Genomic DNA, 16,201 nt, shown 5'->3' on the forward strand with positions numbered 1-16,201 from the left:
TGTTGCGGTTGCCATCGTGTTGCCTCAGTGTGAAGGAGACTTTAGTGAACAGAGCGCCAAACTCTCGGGTTCCGGAGCACGGACTTACCGCGCCCAACGTAAGCACCAACCAGCAGGAGGCATGCTGTGCGTACACTGGGAGTGGGAGAGCCTAAAGAGCCCGGGGAGGGCATAACATCAGCCACGAAGATTTCCCAAGCCATCCTCCCGTGTCGCTTGCCTCTTTCTGATCGTCCTCGACAATTTCACTTTTAAATATAAATCCACCTGACCACTGAGTGGTCCAGAGCGCGACACTGTTAGCGCGAACAAGCGATTGCCGGTTTTTACAGGTTTTCTCTTTGAAACCAAGGGATGTCATCCAAGTTGTTATTGCTGCGGAAAGAGTTCAATTAGTTCTATAATGTAAGCCATAAACTTTGGTGCTCGGTAACACTATTTAAGAGAAAAATGCGAAAATGCGCCGATGTCCTGTTCGCGCTAACAGTGTCGCGATGTGTACATGGTTGAGTCAACGAACTCAGTGGAACCAGTTTCTATTGTGGTTCAGCTCATGATTGCGGCAGTTGACTGCGCTTGTTGCCGCTTAGTTGGCCGCGTAACAATAACAATAAATTAAGAGTACTTTACACTCTGTTACCATCGTGCAAGTGGATACCAGCGTTCTTACGGTGTGCGTAACGTCATTCAGCTTGAGAAATGTGTTTTGCATCGAAATAAATTTAAATATTTGAACATTTTGACAACGATTATGTTGTGCACTCCCGTGTAAAATATTTTGTGGAGTGTTTACAATCAGGGTGGGGGTGTTCTTGGTATGCATCGAAACCAACATTAAACCATGCATTTGAGTTTGACTAGGGATCACGGTGCTAGCTCTCATCGAAACAATCGATACAGATGCGCGCATACCGATAATAAGAGCATGTTGTTCATTGTATAGTCAACCGCTTGCGCACTCCTTTTCTTTTTTGTCGTGGCGGTTAGTTTTACAGACAAGAAGGCACAGTCGTGCTTCCTTCGTAGTGTATGGACAGGGTTAAGGCGTTAGTTCGCGAAGTGTCAGCGCCACTCTAGCTCACGCTCTAGCCCATCGCCTCAATGGGCCTCCACTCGCATTCTGCCTCTAAAGGCTTCAGGCCGTGAGTACGCCACTGCAGCTCCAACTGCGAACCGTCACTGCGAAGTGTGCAGACGGCTTGAATATTTCAACACGGAAGCTGTATATTCTTGTGTCTAAATATTTGTATGACTCCAAGAAGCGAGCGTATATTGGCAGGCATTGGCATCCTTGGCCATAATATGGCAAAGGATTTCATAGTTAAGTCCACACACGCTTTATCTTATGTAGAGGTCATTCCACATTTTTAAACTGAAAAGCCACTTCATGGCGTGTTTCCTCAAATATAGTAACTTTTATTTGCCGCGCTTTTGCGTTTATTGACCTTTACCTTCGCCGAGCATTTGGCGCCTGCTGTTTTTGCGGCTGCCTTTCCGTTTTCATTCAGCAGATTTTCCAGTGTTGTACGTGTCGTCGCTTCTCTTTCTCCCCGACCAGGTTTATGCTGGGGGCTTATTCTTCGGGTTAGCTAGGCCTTAAATGATCAGCTTTTGTGGCGATGACGGTGGTGAGTCTATCGCGCGGCACTTGATCGGAGCCCGGGTGTTTAGGATTAGCATTATCTCTTGGCGTCATGGGCCACGTGATGTAGCCAAGGGGTGTCAATATTTCATCTGATGTAACCAGTCTTGAAAAAGGTCTGTCTCAGGCCGAAACGTCGACTGATCTTACAAATAATATGTTTTACAATCCGAACAACCGTCCCAAGTACGTTTTTCTACCGTATATATATACTAGTATTTATATAGTGTGCATTTGTGTGCTTGGGGGCGGGGAGGGGGTACCATATTTGTCACATCCAAAATGGCTTATTTTGTTTGCACCGGTTCCCCTTTGTTTATATGGGGTGATGGTTAATAAAATGTTCAACGGTACCACACTTTTATATCACACGTTTATGGTTTATGTTTACAAAGCGTTTTTAAGCTTCGCCAAAAGTATATTACATTGAAAGAACTCACGTCTTTTTCTTGGACTATCTTTGTGGATTTTCTTTTCTCTCACATTGTGTAAATAGAATATCTTACTTCTTGCGGTTTCTTACGATTTAAGAGCACTTTTAATATCCCAAACCATCACTTTTGCCGCTAATTTAAATCTCGCTTTAGAGCCCTTTCATCGTCTATTGAGCCTTTGATTCCCTGTTTTACAAAAATAATTACAGCCGCTTCAATTACTTTTGCCAAGTTGCTATAAGAAAAGTTAAACGGTCAGCAACTTTCTGACGCATTTAAGTGCCGAAGTTTTTTTTTTATATTTTAGAGACGGCTTTGGCTTTTGTGACAACTTAACATTTGCTAATGAAAAGGAACTGAACGCTTAGCATAGCAGCTCGTTTGTGTTCAGTATCGCACGATATCACGCAATAATTAAGAATCGGTGAATTTAGTATCTGCGGCAAGTAAATGATTAAATAATAAAGGCTGAATGAAAATCATTTGCTAGCGTGAAGCAGTCCTAGTCGTCAAATTGTTTGCATTGGGGAATAGGCAGCCAGAAGTTAGTTTAGCTTAAAATGATGAAGGGGGCTTCCGCTGTTAACGGCAAAATTAGTCGGTGCAGTATGACTACAACAAAGACTACAGCTCATTCTTTAAGTGGCGGTAAAATCATGACAGAGCATAGACGCATCGCGGCAGATGTGCGTGAGCGCCGCCACAAACAACATTCAAGTTTTGTTTTCTCTCGTTACGTTCACTTCACTTCCTCATGACCCCAGCAGGGAAGGTTATTGCCATTTTAAATTTTACCATGTCCACCTCCCTAGCTTGGCCATTATGGAAGCTCGTCAATGACCGCTTCACTGGCTCGGTATCTGGATAATACAAGACAAGTTCAGCAATGCCGGCTGTAATCTGGCGTGTGCAAAGCATTTCCATTGTCAGTTGAGCTCTTAGTTTACTAATTTTTTTTTCATCCTTAATGAAGCAGCTTTCAGGTGCTTAAACTTTAACCAAAGAAGTTATATCAATTAATAATGGCCTACGAAATGTTGTCATGAAAAGTAATATTGAATAAAATAGCGCGAAAAAAAACGAAAGGCGAGTTAAAGAAACTGGACAAATCCGCCAGTGCCGCAGCAGCTTTAGTGTAGTAGAATGCGTATCATGATGTTCGTTCTGTTTGTTTGTGTTTTTTTCTTTTTCTGTGAAGTGTGGTGCATTCTGCCGACGTGAATCAGAAGGAATTAATGAAGATGGAAATGACTCCCCTCCTACGATTACCCGGGTGCATCTTTTCCATTTTTATTTCGGAAACCAGTTAATTTATACATTCAAAAAATAAAAAAAAGCACTGTGTGTGTGTGTGTGGGGGGGGGGGGGGGAAACTATTGTTTCCCGCGCCCGCCCCCCCCCCCCCCCCCCCCCTTCAAAAAAAAAAGTTTCCACAGGCCGCTGGTTTTTAGGATCCATGCCAGCAGTGGCTTCGTATAATGAAATTAGCTGGTGAGATCGGTCTATTAAAAATATTTAACTACATACGCATCTACCTCCGCCGTGATCGTTTTATGCTCTCCATGATGATGTGTAGATAAAATTGAATAGTCAGAAGAGCATCGTTTAAAGAGGTCGGCGAATATTCAAATGTTGGAATACGAACTGAATATGTACCGGGTGTGTCTATACGAAGAATTTCAAATATTCCTAAAGCTAGGGATGTTAAGAGAGAAAAAAAGGCTGCTTTCCGGAACAAACCACAAGCCACGTCGAACGTCAAGGACTGCATAAAACATGCTTATTAACAAAATGATTGCCTCAAATTGATAAATTCAAATTGTAATTAGTGGCGGTAAACATAATATATCAATTGGCATCTTGCTGGTCGAAACCCCTATATCAGCCAATCCTAGGACGACGTAAAGCGCGTGAGATCTCGTGCAGCAGGCGCAAGGCCGGCGATGCGAACACGCGGATGACATTCGCATGCCACGTTTGCAAGAAAGGCTCCTGTGCGCCGCCATTTTGAGCGATGCTGGCGCCGCGTAACGTTTCCGCCGTGCTGGGATGCGCCAGGGGCCCGTCATTGGGGTGCGCGATGACAAGATGGCGACGTCTGCTGTATCGCCGACGGCCAGAGCTAGTGGCACACTTGCTGTTTCGGATCGTAGGAGGAGGTATCCGCGCAGAATTTTTTAGGGTTGGGGCTGACAGAGCCACTAAATGAGCTGCGCTTAGGGTATCGGTACTCCGTTCCCCGACACTGTTGTGGGCGCCGCCGCCATTTTGGTGCTTGTGCAGAGCAGACGCAACTATTTGTCGATTCGAAAGTGCGACTTCCTCAGCATTCGATTCGGTGTTAGGAAGCTCATGTAATATTGCTTTGCTTTGTCGCGAACTGTTTAAACAATTGTGGTGGACGGAAAAACGTTTCCTGTTATTTCAAATAAAGCTTTAGAAAACTGGCAACCATGATTTTAAGTCACAATATGGCCAAGTGTCGCTACTCTGAAGCGTAGCTAATTTAGCGGCACTAGGGCTGACTTTCTAACGATCGCACTCTCTGTTCCAGCACTTCGTGGAAGCCAGAGCTGCCGCGAGCGCAGCCATCGTTGATGCAATGGCCCTGCGGGTTCTGACGCATTCTGATGAGCACTTTGAGACTTTAGATATTTTTGAAATTTTTCGATTTGTTACTGGTTTAGGTATTTTATTTAATTGTTCTTTCGCGGTCGAAGACAACACTTGTATGTTTTATTCTTTTTTTATTTATTTCTGCGCTCAGTCGTGTATGGTTCAACAAGAGACGCTTGGCAACGTTCTACGACGTGCAGGGAACGTCCTGGCTGGAGAGTAGGTCCGCCTCACGTCGGCGCGCGGTTCGGGGCTAAGCCAGGATCCTACTTGCAAAGGTAAATACACAGCTCTTGAAGGCAAAGGTTAAGCATAGGCTAGGAAACGACGTAGACCAGAATTATGAGGCGTGTCTTTACCGCAGGCATGATCCGCAAACAATTGAAACCCAACCTGCCCCAGAATGGAGAGATTTGGATTATTACATTTCTGGTTCGAGTTTGTAATTTCTGTTTACACACTCCGTAATAATTTGAATAGTATTGTGACGTAGTTGCAGAGTGGACCAGGTCTGTAAATTCTGGATATATTTTAGTGACTTATTGGACCGTTGACCGAGGCAATATACCCTTCACAAATATACTAAAACGCGTTCTATATTGCAAGGGTCTCAGATGGGCCAATATTAAAAGATATATATATATATATATTTTTTAGAAAATATCTCTTCATTCAAACTTTGCTCTTTTGTTGTCTTACACGCCACATGTAGGCGTAAAGTGTGTATTTATATGCCGAACATCGTTTGGTTTTCGCTTTAAAAGCTGTACATTTTCAAAGATCTTAAAAACTAGAAAGTCACAAAATTCAATCTTTTTTTTAAATACCATTTTTTTGTCAATATCTGGTCGGTTCTTTACGAGTTCTATTTTATTAATTGAGTATTTTGGTATATGTTCAATGTTGGGTATTTATTTTAGGCAACACAGCAACAGATGTTTTATCAAAATATCTGATTAAATGTGCTTTGTTTTTGTTACTACGAAGACGCATAAATTTGAAGTCTTCATATGAACGTGTTTGTCAAGATAAATGGTGAATATCAGCTTGTTAGGACGTTTTTAACGCATCTGAAGCCTTAAGGGTCGGAAATACGTAACAGAACACACTGTATGATTTAAAAGAATAAATATAGATTCTAAAAGCGGTGTTGATTTCAAAGTCTCGTTTCATACCTTTTTGAAAAAAGCTCGAGGTACACCTAAGCATTTCTTATGAGTTGTGAATGCGAAAGCATGCAAGCCGCTCCTCCGCTCCCTTCGTCGTCTGCTGCGTACTAGCGCGCACGCGCTTCGGGATCACGGAGGCCAAAGCGCAGCGGCCAATGGGAGCCCCGTCGACGCGATCCAGCCAATGGAACCGAAGTCGAATTGCTCCTATTGCGATCGCGGAAACTAGGAGCCGTTTTCGTGCTTCAAACTGATGACGTCAGATCGCTTCATGAGACAGTTAAAGGCCCGTTCACACTCTTGCAACCGAGTAGGACCGAGAGAGACGAGACTTGTTGAAACCTCTTAAAATTTCTTAGGACGAGAGGACACACTGGCACGCTGGCGCCATCTATGCGGTGACAATGGAACTGTATTTCACAAGAGTGAAGGTTTTGCGGTATTTCCGAGACGTGCGCGTTAGATGATATTTAAGCAAAATTACATTATAGCTCGGCCAATCCGCGTGCTTAATAAACCACGCTGCGCGTGCACGCGCCACGTGCAGAAACAGGATCACGGGTTGATTCGCCGAGCGGTGAATGACATTCAATCAAAATGACATTTACTTTCCCGTCTGACAGGGGTATAAGAAAGGCCCGTTTACAACGTTGACAAAGGTTTTTCGAGCCAAGAAAGAAAGGATAATGCGCGAGAGAAGTAGAAAATATGTCGGACCGCCAAGTTTACACGGCTACCCAATAGATGGCGCCGGTGCGTCCTCTCGTTGTAAGAAGTTTCAAGGAACCCAGTTTTAAGTAGGGATGCCGCGAACTTTTTTCGAATCGAAGTTTCGATGATCGAATCAAGCAAATCGAAAGGCTCGAAAGATTTCGATTTTTCGAATTGTGTACATGGTAAAATTCGACGAAAGTCGAATTTTCGAACTTGTTAAGCTAAGAAGTTCGACGCTTTTTCGAACCGTCGAACTTATTACACTAAAAAATTCGATCTTTTCGAACTTTCGAACTTATTGCGCTGCAAAGTACGATGCTTGTCGAACTTACGAACTTGACTGACCAAAAAATTCGATGAATTTCGAACTTCCGAATTTATTTATCAAGAGAATTTGAAATGTTTCGAACTTTCGAATCCTGAAAAGTCAAAAGTTCGACGGACTTCGAACTTTTAGGGTAAAAGTTCGACGTTCGTCGAACTTCGAAAGACGGGCGGACGGTTTCATTCGAATTCGAGTAGTGAGGTACATTCGTAATTTTGTTTTCTCGAACTTTTACACGCGGTGCTGCGTTCCTTACGAAAGACAATGCCGTTTGTTTCAATGTTCTGGCAGGCTTAGTTTTAAAGAAATAAATTCCCGAAGGGGCGAGGAAGGACGACGGGTTTTTGACGATTATCGTTTGTGCCAGATTTGAAGCGCGCTGTAGCCGAAGCTATCTATGGTAGAGATGTTATACTTTTTTAAGAATGATCTATGTATAGCCTAGGTAAGTGCCGCCTTAAGATGTGAATTTTGTTATTCAACGTGAGTTTCGAAGAAATGTCCAAACATGTATCTACATGCAATTATGCCCTAAACTTGATATTTATTTTCGTCTAAGTTGTTTGAGGTATCGCATTTAAATTAACACCACGGACAGTACATATCATTGCCATCTGCAGAATACAAAATAATGTATTTATTGTTTTTTCACGTAATTAACTCATGGGAGAAGATTTCTAATAGTGTTCAAGTTCAGAACATCATTAAAAGAAAACATCTTTTTTTTTTTTCTTCTTCACGTTCCTGGGACGTGTTTCTTTTAGCCTGTACACATTTTGGTAAAATAAACTTGTTTCGAAGTTGTGAACCTCTGAATATGCAAGAATACAACACTTCCGGCGAATTCTTTATAGTTTTTTTTTCTCCAGCTTTTTATCCCCGCATTTATTCTTTCTTTTTATTATTTATTCTTTTTTTTTTTTTTGCTATTGGCACAGGTATTTAGGTTGAAAAGACATAGCTTTGAACTTCCGAACCACTAAGCATGTGACGAGTAGTGCCTTCTGACAACGAGTTTCTAACAATGACCATCTACGCAATCTTTTATGCAGTGAAGAACGACATATGCATAAATAATTTCAGATTAAAATAAGCTCAACCACGCCCTCTTTCCCCGTATTGTTTTCTTTAACAGTCTGAAATATCTGGAAGGGGGGAAGAAAACTGAAGCCCCCCCCCCCCCCCCGCTACCTTCATTCCCCCCGTTTTTCCTCTTCCGACGCCACTTGTATGGTAGAACGCTCCTCGACCTCGAGTTGTGTCGGCTTTTTGCGAGGCGATTCCTCCGTCCCAGAAAATAAACCTCCAGGACAATTGCATACTTAACTTACTATATGCCAGCGTCACTCGGGCGGCGTTCGATCGGATTACTACCAGCGTGCAAGGGGTGGCGAGGTAGTTTGCCAGGTCGCTTCAAGGTTTTTCTGAGCCTCAACCTACTGCTCGTCCCTGGCCGTTTCGAACTGGATGAGTCTCGTAAAACAGTGTGTTCGTGTGATCACTACTGCGTGATGCAGGTTAAACCCCCCCCCCCCCCCCCCCCCCCGGGGCTGGTGGTCACAATTACTGATCTATGGTCACACGTCACTCTGCACTGGCAAATATTCCAGCACATCCGGGACACTCGTCGTCTCATTTAATTGCCTGACCAACTTCGCTGAATTTAGATATCCCACCCTAACTTTTCTAAACTTGATTTTGTGAAAACCAGTGAGTCGTGCAAACGTTATTTGAAACTGAAACTGTGGAGGAACTTGAAAACCAGACTTCGAACTTTAAAAACTTGGACTCGAAAGAAATTCAAAATCTCCGATTTTTTTTTTTTTTTTAATTTAGAGTTAAAAGATAATCGAAACCTTTGAACTTTTCGAACTTTATGCAGAAAGAAATTCGAAATCTTCGAATTGTTCGAACTTCATGTCTATAAAAATTCGAAGAGTTCAAAGTTTTCGAATTTTATTTCCAAAGAATTTCGAAATCTTCGAATTTATCGAACCTGAAGCAAGAAATATTCGAAATAAGCGAATCCGAAATTTTAGAAACCGTGAAAGCTCCGAACTTTTCGAATTCGAAACTCCACTGTGATTGAAAGTTGCGAATTTTTCGATTTCGAACCTCGGTCGGTACGAAAATATCGGAATTCTTCGAAATCGAACCTTAGTTCGCTTCGCAAATATCGAAACATTTCGAAATCGAACGGGTGGTTCGCGACATCCCTAGTTTTAAAAGGTCGCAAGAGTGTGAACGTGCCTTAATGCTTTCACATTAAAAAAAAAAAAAATGTTTTTTACCCTATGGGTTTTTTTTCCGACAAATTCAAATAGTCGTAAAAACAATAGTTACAGCGAAAATATCTTAGAAAAGGTACTTTTACCTCACCCATAGCACACACAATTTCTTTACACCGAATCCGTGAGGGTCAAATTTAAGCCTGGATCGTTTGGCGTGGAATGACTCAGCTGTTTTTGTCTCCACCGCGCTCGTTGATCGCGTTTGAACGCGAACACCAAAACCCCGGACGCCGGCGTTTTGCGTTCTAACGCGTTCCACAAGTGCAGTGAAGACAAAGGAAGCTTATGTCTCCTTTGAAATGAAATTCAAATAAAAATATTCGCATCGTATTCAAACGTTAAAATGTTCGCATACCTCCTGAAATTATATTTTTGTGACTAGGAATCCAACGTCTCGGTACCGGACAGTTCGGTACCGGACGACTCGGTGTGGACATTAGAGACTTTTAGCAAACTCCCGGTATTCGATACCAGTACGATACCAGTACGTCTCGGATGCGGGGTCTCCGTTACTGCTTATGCGAGACGCTACCGTAGGCGTACCGGCGAACCAGCAATATGCTACCGGAACATTCGAGACTTTAAAGCCTACACTTGCGAGGCGAACGATGCCCCAATTATAAATGCGCGCTCTACAAACTTTAGGGGTTGTTTCTTTTCGCGTGCAAATTCAACTAAAAGTAAATAAAAAGCAAAGGTTAGCACGCGGACCTGTTCGAAAAGAAAAGGTTGAGGCTTAATTCCACGTACAGCTTGGTTGAACAGCGCCGCGGTCGGTGTTTTTAGAGCGCATCTCTAAATGGCTGTTTATACGCCAACGTCGACGAACGCAACGCGCGCTGGCGCCGACAACGCGCGCTGGCGCGTTGTCGGCCAGTACGCCGAGCCGAGAAGCGCCCGAACGATGGTCTTTACAGTCCAGCGTAGACCAATGCTGGTCCAGCGCGTCCCATCGAACTACCCCCCTTTGAGCATGCGCGTCTCCGTGGCAGCCGCATCGGCTCTACGGGTTATCTATGGGCGGTAGCTTGCGCCACCTAGCCTAGATACAATTAGTCAGTGTGGTTCGTCCGCGTGTTGTCATGTCACGCTTCAAAACAACCATTCGGGGTAGCGGTTAGCAGTTCAAAAACAAGCGAATGACGGTGATAACGAGTGCAAACCAGCATTTATTTTCTCCTAAATGTCATACAAATGTCAATGCAAAAAAAATAAAAGGTACTCCGATATCGCGTTTGTCGAACTTAGCTGCTTCGCAGGTTCACCGGAGCAGTGCCAGCGCCGGAATGCTTCGATGAAATCGATGCACTCGATATTCCAAAGAGACATCTTTCTGACAGGCATTCGTTGTGTTATCATCGTAGTAGACTTTCACGCTGAGTTAAGAAACGGCCATCGAAGAGAGTGGACGATCTCTAAATTACAGAATGTACGCGTTCGAAATTGAAACGCACTTTACAAAGCCTATACAAAAAATACAAAATCCAGTCCAATTCTCATCGCGTACCGCTACTATCGTTTGCAAGCTGAAACCGTGTACAAGCTGAGACAACCCAGTAGAAAATTTTTGGCCGGCTAAATAGTTCAAAGGTTTCCTGTGTCCACCGTTCCCATACATTCGGCGACGCTTTTTCGATTGGGAGCGACTGCCGGCGAGTGCGACTAGCACATGATTATAAATAGCACACACATTAGGTCATGCTTAATTATAATTAACCCTACCTCTGGCGCGTCGTCGAGCTTCCAGGTTTTGCCGGCACCCCAACACCACGGTTAGGTCGGTAGGCCTATCGAGAATCGAGGGTAGCGCATCCTCGAAGCGGTCCACGTCCACGCACACACTCGCCCAGTCAAGCGCACGAACGTTAAATACGCACACTGACACGGGAACACGACAACAGCACACGACACACGGTAAGAACGACAGGTTCAGATCCCAGAAAGCAGCATCTCGCAACCGGATTCCCGAATGAGGCATTCGCGCGAAGGCTTCTGGGATAGCCTCCGTCGGCGCCGTCGTCGTCGAACGTCGAACGTAGAGCATGCCCAAGTCCGTCGTAAGCTAGATTGTCGCGCGTCGAGCTGCTTGCGCTGCGCCGCATCGAACTCGACGTTGGAGTATAGACACCCCGTTCGCCGACAGCGTCAGCGAGCGTGAACGAGCGCGTGCGCTCGTTGACGTTACGACGGAGTATAAACGGCCCTTAAAGGCACGATCACACTGGCGTCTTGGAGGCTTGCCGCGCGACGCTGGGCGCCGCGGACTGCCGACCAACACCAGTTTTTGCCTTCAGCGGCGCGACGTACAGCGCCGCAGAGCCAACCGGTCCTCGCGGGGTTCAGAGCTCGCTGCTCCTCGTCGCAGAAGAGAGGAGCCAATGGAAGGTGGCGTTTATAGTGACGTTGCGATGCCATGGCAACGCGCAAGCCGGTTCTCCGTGCGTCTTTCACGTTCCGAAGAGACATAGCGTTGTTTCCCTTCGTCTGCTATCCATATATTTCCCCCAATGCCTTCCCCCACGGAGCGGTTCCTCGAAGCTGTGCGACTGTGTCCCTTTTTGCATGACAAGACGCAGCCAGACTACCTATAGATAAGGATGCTAAGAACAACCGCTGGGAAATTATAGGAGAGGAATTCGGAATTACAAGTGAGTTTCTCCGTGGCCCTTGTTGCATGTCGTCTGTGTTGTGACGGATGTAGCGTTGATTTGGCGACACTCTCGAAAGTAACCTTCATCTCTGATACGCCGCCGGGCCAGCAAAGCACTGACCTGTCTGTCCTTCGGTGTTTCGTTACAACGAACTCGGTCGGAACCAAAACCTGCGCCTCCTTCCCTTCAGAGCGCGGCGGCGTCGCAAGATGAACGAGCAGGCTAGGATAATCACATTCACGCTGATCACCAGGCCATCATGGATACCTACAATGTAGGCAGCGAGTGGGGTTTCGATGCTGATATATGCGAAAGATGAGAGCCGAGACGGAAGAATCAAACGAAGAGCATACAACGAGAGAACAAAAAATCCGACGGGGGGCGCGCGCGCGATCGCGAGCGGTTACGCCCGGTTGCATTATTCGCATGGTGCAACGCGCGGTTACACCGACGCGACGGTGACGGCCAAGCCACTCAAGCTCGAAACGGGCGCCTAAAGGCCAGACCACACCAGCGTGAACGGCGCCGCCGTCCGGCGTCCCAACGCGAAGAGTCAACATCGGCCTCCGTTTTGCGGACATTCTTACAGGCACCAGAGACCAACAGAACCAAAAGTCCAAACAGCAAGAAAGGACAATAAATTCTGCTGTGCATAAGGTAAAAAAATAAGTCACTCCCAACCTCTGTCCTTGATTGAAAGCGTTGCCTTTGAAGCATGGTGCAGTTGTCTATAACATATTCGATTGTGTCATTATTATTATTAGCATACGTCCTGGATGCATGCTCCGTTCTTGCATACCTGTTGACAAAAATTGTTTGCATATCACCCATAAAGCAGCATCTATAATTGAAGAATATTATTATTTAAACACATGAGCTCGATAAATATACTGAATTAATGGATGTTATAACTAAGACTCAACACTTTACTCCATACATTTATTCGGAAATAAAATATTTAAAAAGAAACCTAATCCCAAGAGAGCCATCCCCGGGTTGCAATTCAATAAGAAACTCGTTCCGGCTATTTTATTCTATATCTCTTACCAAATAGTGAACTTACCCGCCCATATTCGCACGGCAGATTATCAGGAAGATCCATTCTCGTAACATGCCACTTGCCATGACTTTCCTCAAAATTGCAGCTAAGCTTGCACCAAGGGAAATCTAAATCTATCTGGAAAAAACATTGCACTAAGCTCTTTGTTCGGAAATATCATTACAGTGGTTGCGCTAAAACGGCCTTTTTGAGAAAGTCCCCATACTCTGCTAGAGGCAAAAACAAGTACAAGCAGTGAACGGGGCATCCACTACATAAAATAGCTCTTGACTTTCTCACGTCTACGCGTCCTTGTCCGACAGTTTGGGATCTTGTTGTGTGTTCCCAACTAGCCCAACACTTCATTCTAGTCATAGTATTCGTACAAAAGCTCCTCAACACGAAAATTAAGTATGAGAGGTATCCTGTAAACTTCTTGTTAAAGCTCTGTACGCTGCATATTTGAACATTAACAAACATATGTCACAAGTCGCGTGCCTTTCAGAAATCTATGCAAACATACGTCATGTTTATCTACTTACTATTCAAGTGCGAACGCGGAAGACCGGACGCCGGTGTTTGTCGTTTGAACGCGTTTGAACCGCAAGTAGAGACAGAAGCAGCTATCTTTTCGTCTGCCCACTAATCATCCCAGCCCAAGATCGGCACTCTGACGTATCCAAGCGCTCTCATCTCCTCCTTTTTCTCGGTTTCTTCTATCCGTATGATTGCTTTAGAAGGGACCTTTCAGAGGCTATACGTGCGGCGATGTTAGCATCTTTGATGCACAAGATGCGTACATCTGCGGAGCAATACACACTACACTGTTTTACCACTGCCTTTGCCGGCAAAGTGCAAAAAAGGGAGTCGTTGTTGTTGTTTTTTTTTTTTGTTGTTGTTAACGTGTGCTTATTACGTTTCTTTCCCTTGTAAATGTGTACATGACATGTCCCAGGCCTTCACCAACTCACCCTTATTAGCGGACCCTTTTTTGGGTCGTGAGATTTCAAACATAGTTCCTTGAATTTATCACTGCATCTCTCCCCAATTTTAGGAGTTATACCAAATTGTATTCTTATATCTTGCGAGCGGGCACCTGTGAATAAAACACATGCTTCATTATATTCTCCGGTGCTAGGAGTTTTAGTGGGCTCATATTTGGAAAACGCTCCTTCCAATATCCTGATTCCTGGATTTTAACTTCTAGGGGGCTGGGAATCAGCAAGCTGCTTTATATTGTTTTTGTTTCCAGTCTCGCTATTTTTACTTAAAAAAGAGCAGCTATTTATAATTGCTTACATTCAATTTGGCTTTCGCGGTCAATTTACTTGATTCTCTGCTCTATGGAGGGGAACGGTGCAGCAGCGGTGGAACGAAAGCTCGCCCTTCTAAACCCAGGAATACTGGCTTCAATCAAGTTCAATACTGACCCCTGCCGACTTCGATCTGAGTAAGCATTGTACAGGAGTGCGGTCGTGTAGCGCTACAGCGTGATGCACTTTAAAGAGCCCAGGTGGCAATCGTACTGCACTGGCTAAATTTCTTATACACAGCGTAAACTGCCACCATAACTCAAGGACAGACCGACGTTACATTTTCTGAACACGAACCTTCAATTTGGTTTGGTTTGGACATCAGGCAACACATCCCAATCGGAATGGGCCCTCTAAGGTGAATATTCAAAATAATGACAAAATTTATGTATCTAGTTTTACGCTCATATCCTGGAATCTGCGGCGGTCGATAACGTTGCTCCGAACGAATAATTTCTTTATTTCAATTGCCCCTTTTTTTACATTATACTTAGTCAGCTGGTGGTGTTTGTGGGTTGTTGCTCTATCTCACGACAAGCATAGCAAGCAGAGGCTGAATGTTTTGGTTTTTTTTTCGTCTGCTCGTTGTGCTTGTTTGAAGATGGCGCCACAAGTTCCGTTACTTAGAGCACTGGTTCTCAACATTGATGTTTCACGGAGCCTTTGTGAATCGCCGGAGATAGTGGAGGGCCCCGTTTGTAGTGAGGGGAAGGGAAAGGGTATAGGTTAAATATGACAATGGTTTAATAAACGGATATAACTAAGGGATAGTGCGAAGTAGACTTTTCTCGTTGACATACACACAACTCCGATGAGACGAGAAAACGCATCCAAAAAATGAAACGTTTCTTTTAAATCTGAAAAAAAAAAAAAAATTAACTTTTATTGCCGCACTTGACTTATGACGCAGGGCTTCGCGGACCCCCATTTGAGAACCAGAGACTTAGAGGCTTGTATTGCTGAAAGTTTGCAACTGCTTGATTTGGATCACGTGGTTTATGGGCACGTTTGCAATACGACCTGCAAGGAGGTGCCGAAAGCGTTGATCGTCTGCAAATGTCTCCACTTTTTCGCCTGCTTTCCTCCTCGCCGCATAAAAAAAAGCAGTTTGTGCCCACTTACGACCAATTTCCCCAGGAGGACTCCGCCATTAAGTTGCAAACGCCCTCCATGGTTTGAGATAAACGCTCTCTACAATCGAGCCCCTCTACCATTACTACCTCAATCGTCTCTAACACATCGGAAGCTCATCCTGACGAGTTTTTTTATTTGATTTTTTACAAGAAAGAATATAGGCCTGAAATATCACAGAATAAAATTAAGGACGATGCACCTTCGGGGAACGTGTGAGCTTTGTATGTGCAAACGAGGCTTTTCCGTTTCTTTTTACATCGGTAACGTTCACTGCAGACACCTTATATAACGAATATTGTACCAACAGACAAAACAAAGTCGGCAATTCAGCGCCCATGCATGGCCTCTGAAGGCTCGGCTTCTAAGTTACGAGTTACAGAGAACTGTCTACTCACTCCTGGGGGTGGTTTGCAGACAAATTATAAAGAACACAAAATTTGCCATGATCATTTTCTTCGGATGATTGAGGTGGAACATCATGGGTTTTACGTCGTGCTGCGCACCTGGAAAGAGAGCATGTATTTGAGGTTAGCGTCCGAATACAACGAGACTCAATGCCTCATTGGTTAACGTTTTAAAGCTAAAAACACACAGCATCTGATCCTTTTTGTGTAGGCCTCTTTGCATTCTCATCTACTTAAGTTATATTATTTTAATTTAACCATCCAATTAAGTGTTTGGCCAGTTTCGAGTTACTTCACCAAGGCCCAGTGAAAACATTGGTACACTAAAGTGGTCCCATACAATAACTTGGAGCTTTGTGCGCTCTCGGTTGACACCACCTATCTAATTTATACTTACGTCAATATATAGCGTAGCGAGTAACGGCGGCTGGTGAGTGCGCTGGGAACCCGTGCTTTTATATTCCTTACT

General features: G+C 44.4%; 1 protein-coding gene across 1 annotated transcript; it reads right to left on the reverse strand.

The window, feature by feature from the left end:
• Positions 1-12,602: 12,602 nt before the first annotated feature.
• LOC120837306 lies at positions 12,603-15,778 on the reverse strand. Its single transcript, XM_040206542.1, has 4 exons — positions 15,724-15,778; positions 13,853-13,977; positions 12,906-13,019; positions 12,603-12,641 (listed from the first exon to the last, which is right to left on the reverse strand). The coding sequence occupies exons 1-4, from the start codon at positions 15,776-15,778 to the stop codon at positions 12,603-12,605; spliced, it is 333 nt and encodes a 110-aa protein (XP_040062476.1).
• Between the last annotated feature and the right edge of the window lie 423 nt (positions 15,779-16,201).

Source organism: Ixodes scapularis, unplaced genomic scaffold, assembly GCF_016920785.2.
Source record: "Ixodes scapularis isolate PalLabHiFi unplaced genomic scaffold, ASM1692078v2 PGA_scaffold8__174_contigs__length_109621045, whole genome shotgun sequence".
Classification (NCBI taxonomy): Eukaryota; Metazoa; Arthropoda; class Arachnida; order Ixodida; family Ixodidae; genus Ixodes; species Ixodes scapularis.

Coding starts and splice junctions, on each gene's coding strand:
- LOC120837306 (XM_040206542.1), bottom strand. CDS start 15,778: ATGATCATGGCAAATTTTGTGTTCTTTATAATTTGTCTGCAAACCACC. Junction 13,020..13,852: donor AAAAGGGTCCGCTAATAAGG/GTGAGTTGGTGA, acceptor TGTTTTTTCCAG/ATAGATTTAGATTTCCCTTG. Junction 12,642..12,905: donor TGCCGTGCGAATATGGGCGG/GTAAGTTCACTA, acceptor TTTTGTCAACAG/GTATGCAAGAACGGAGCATG.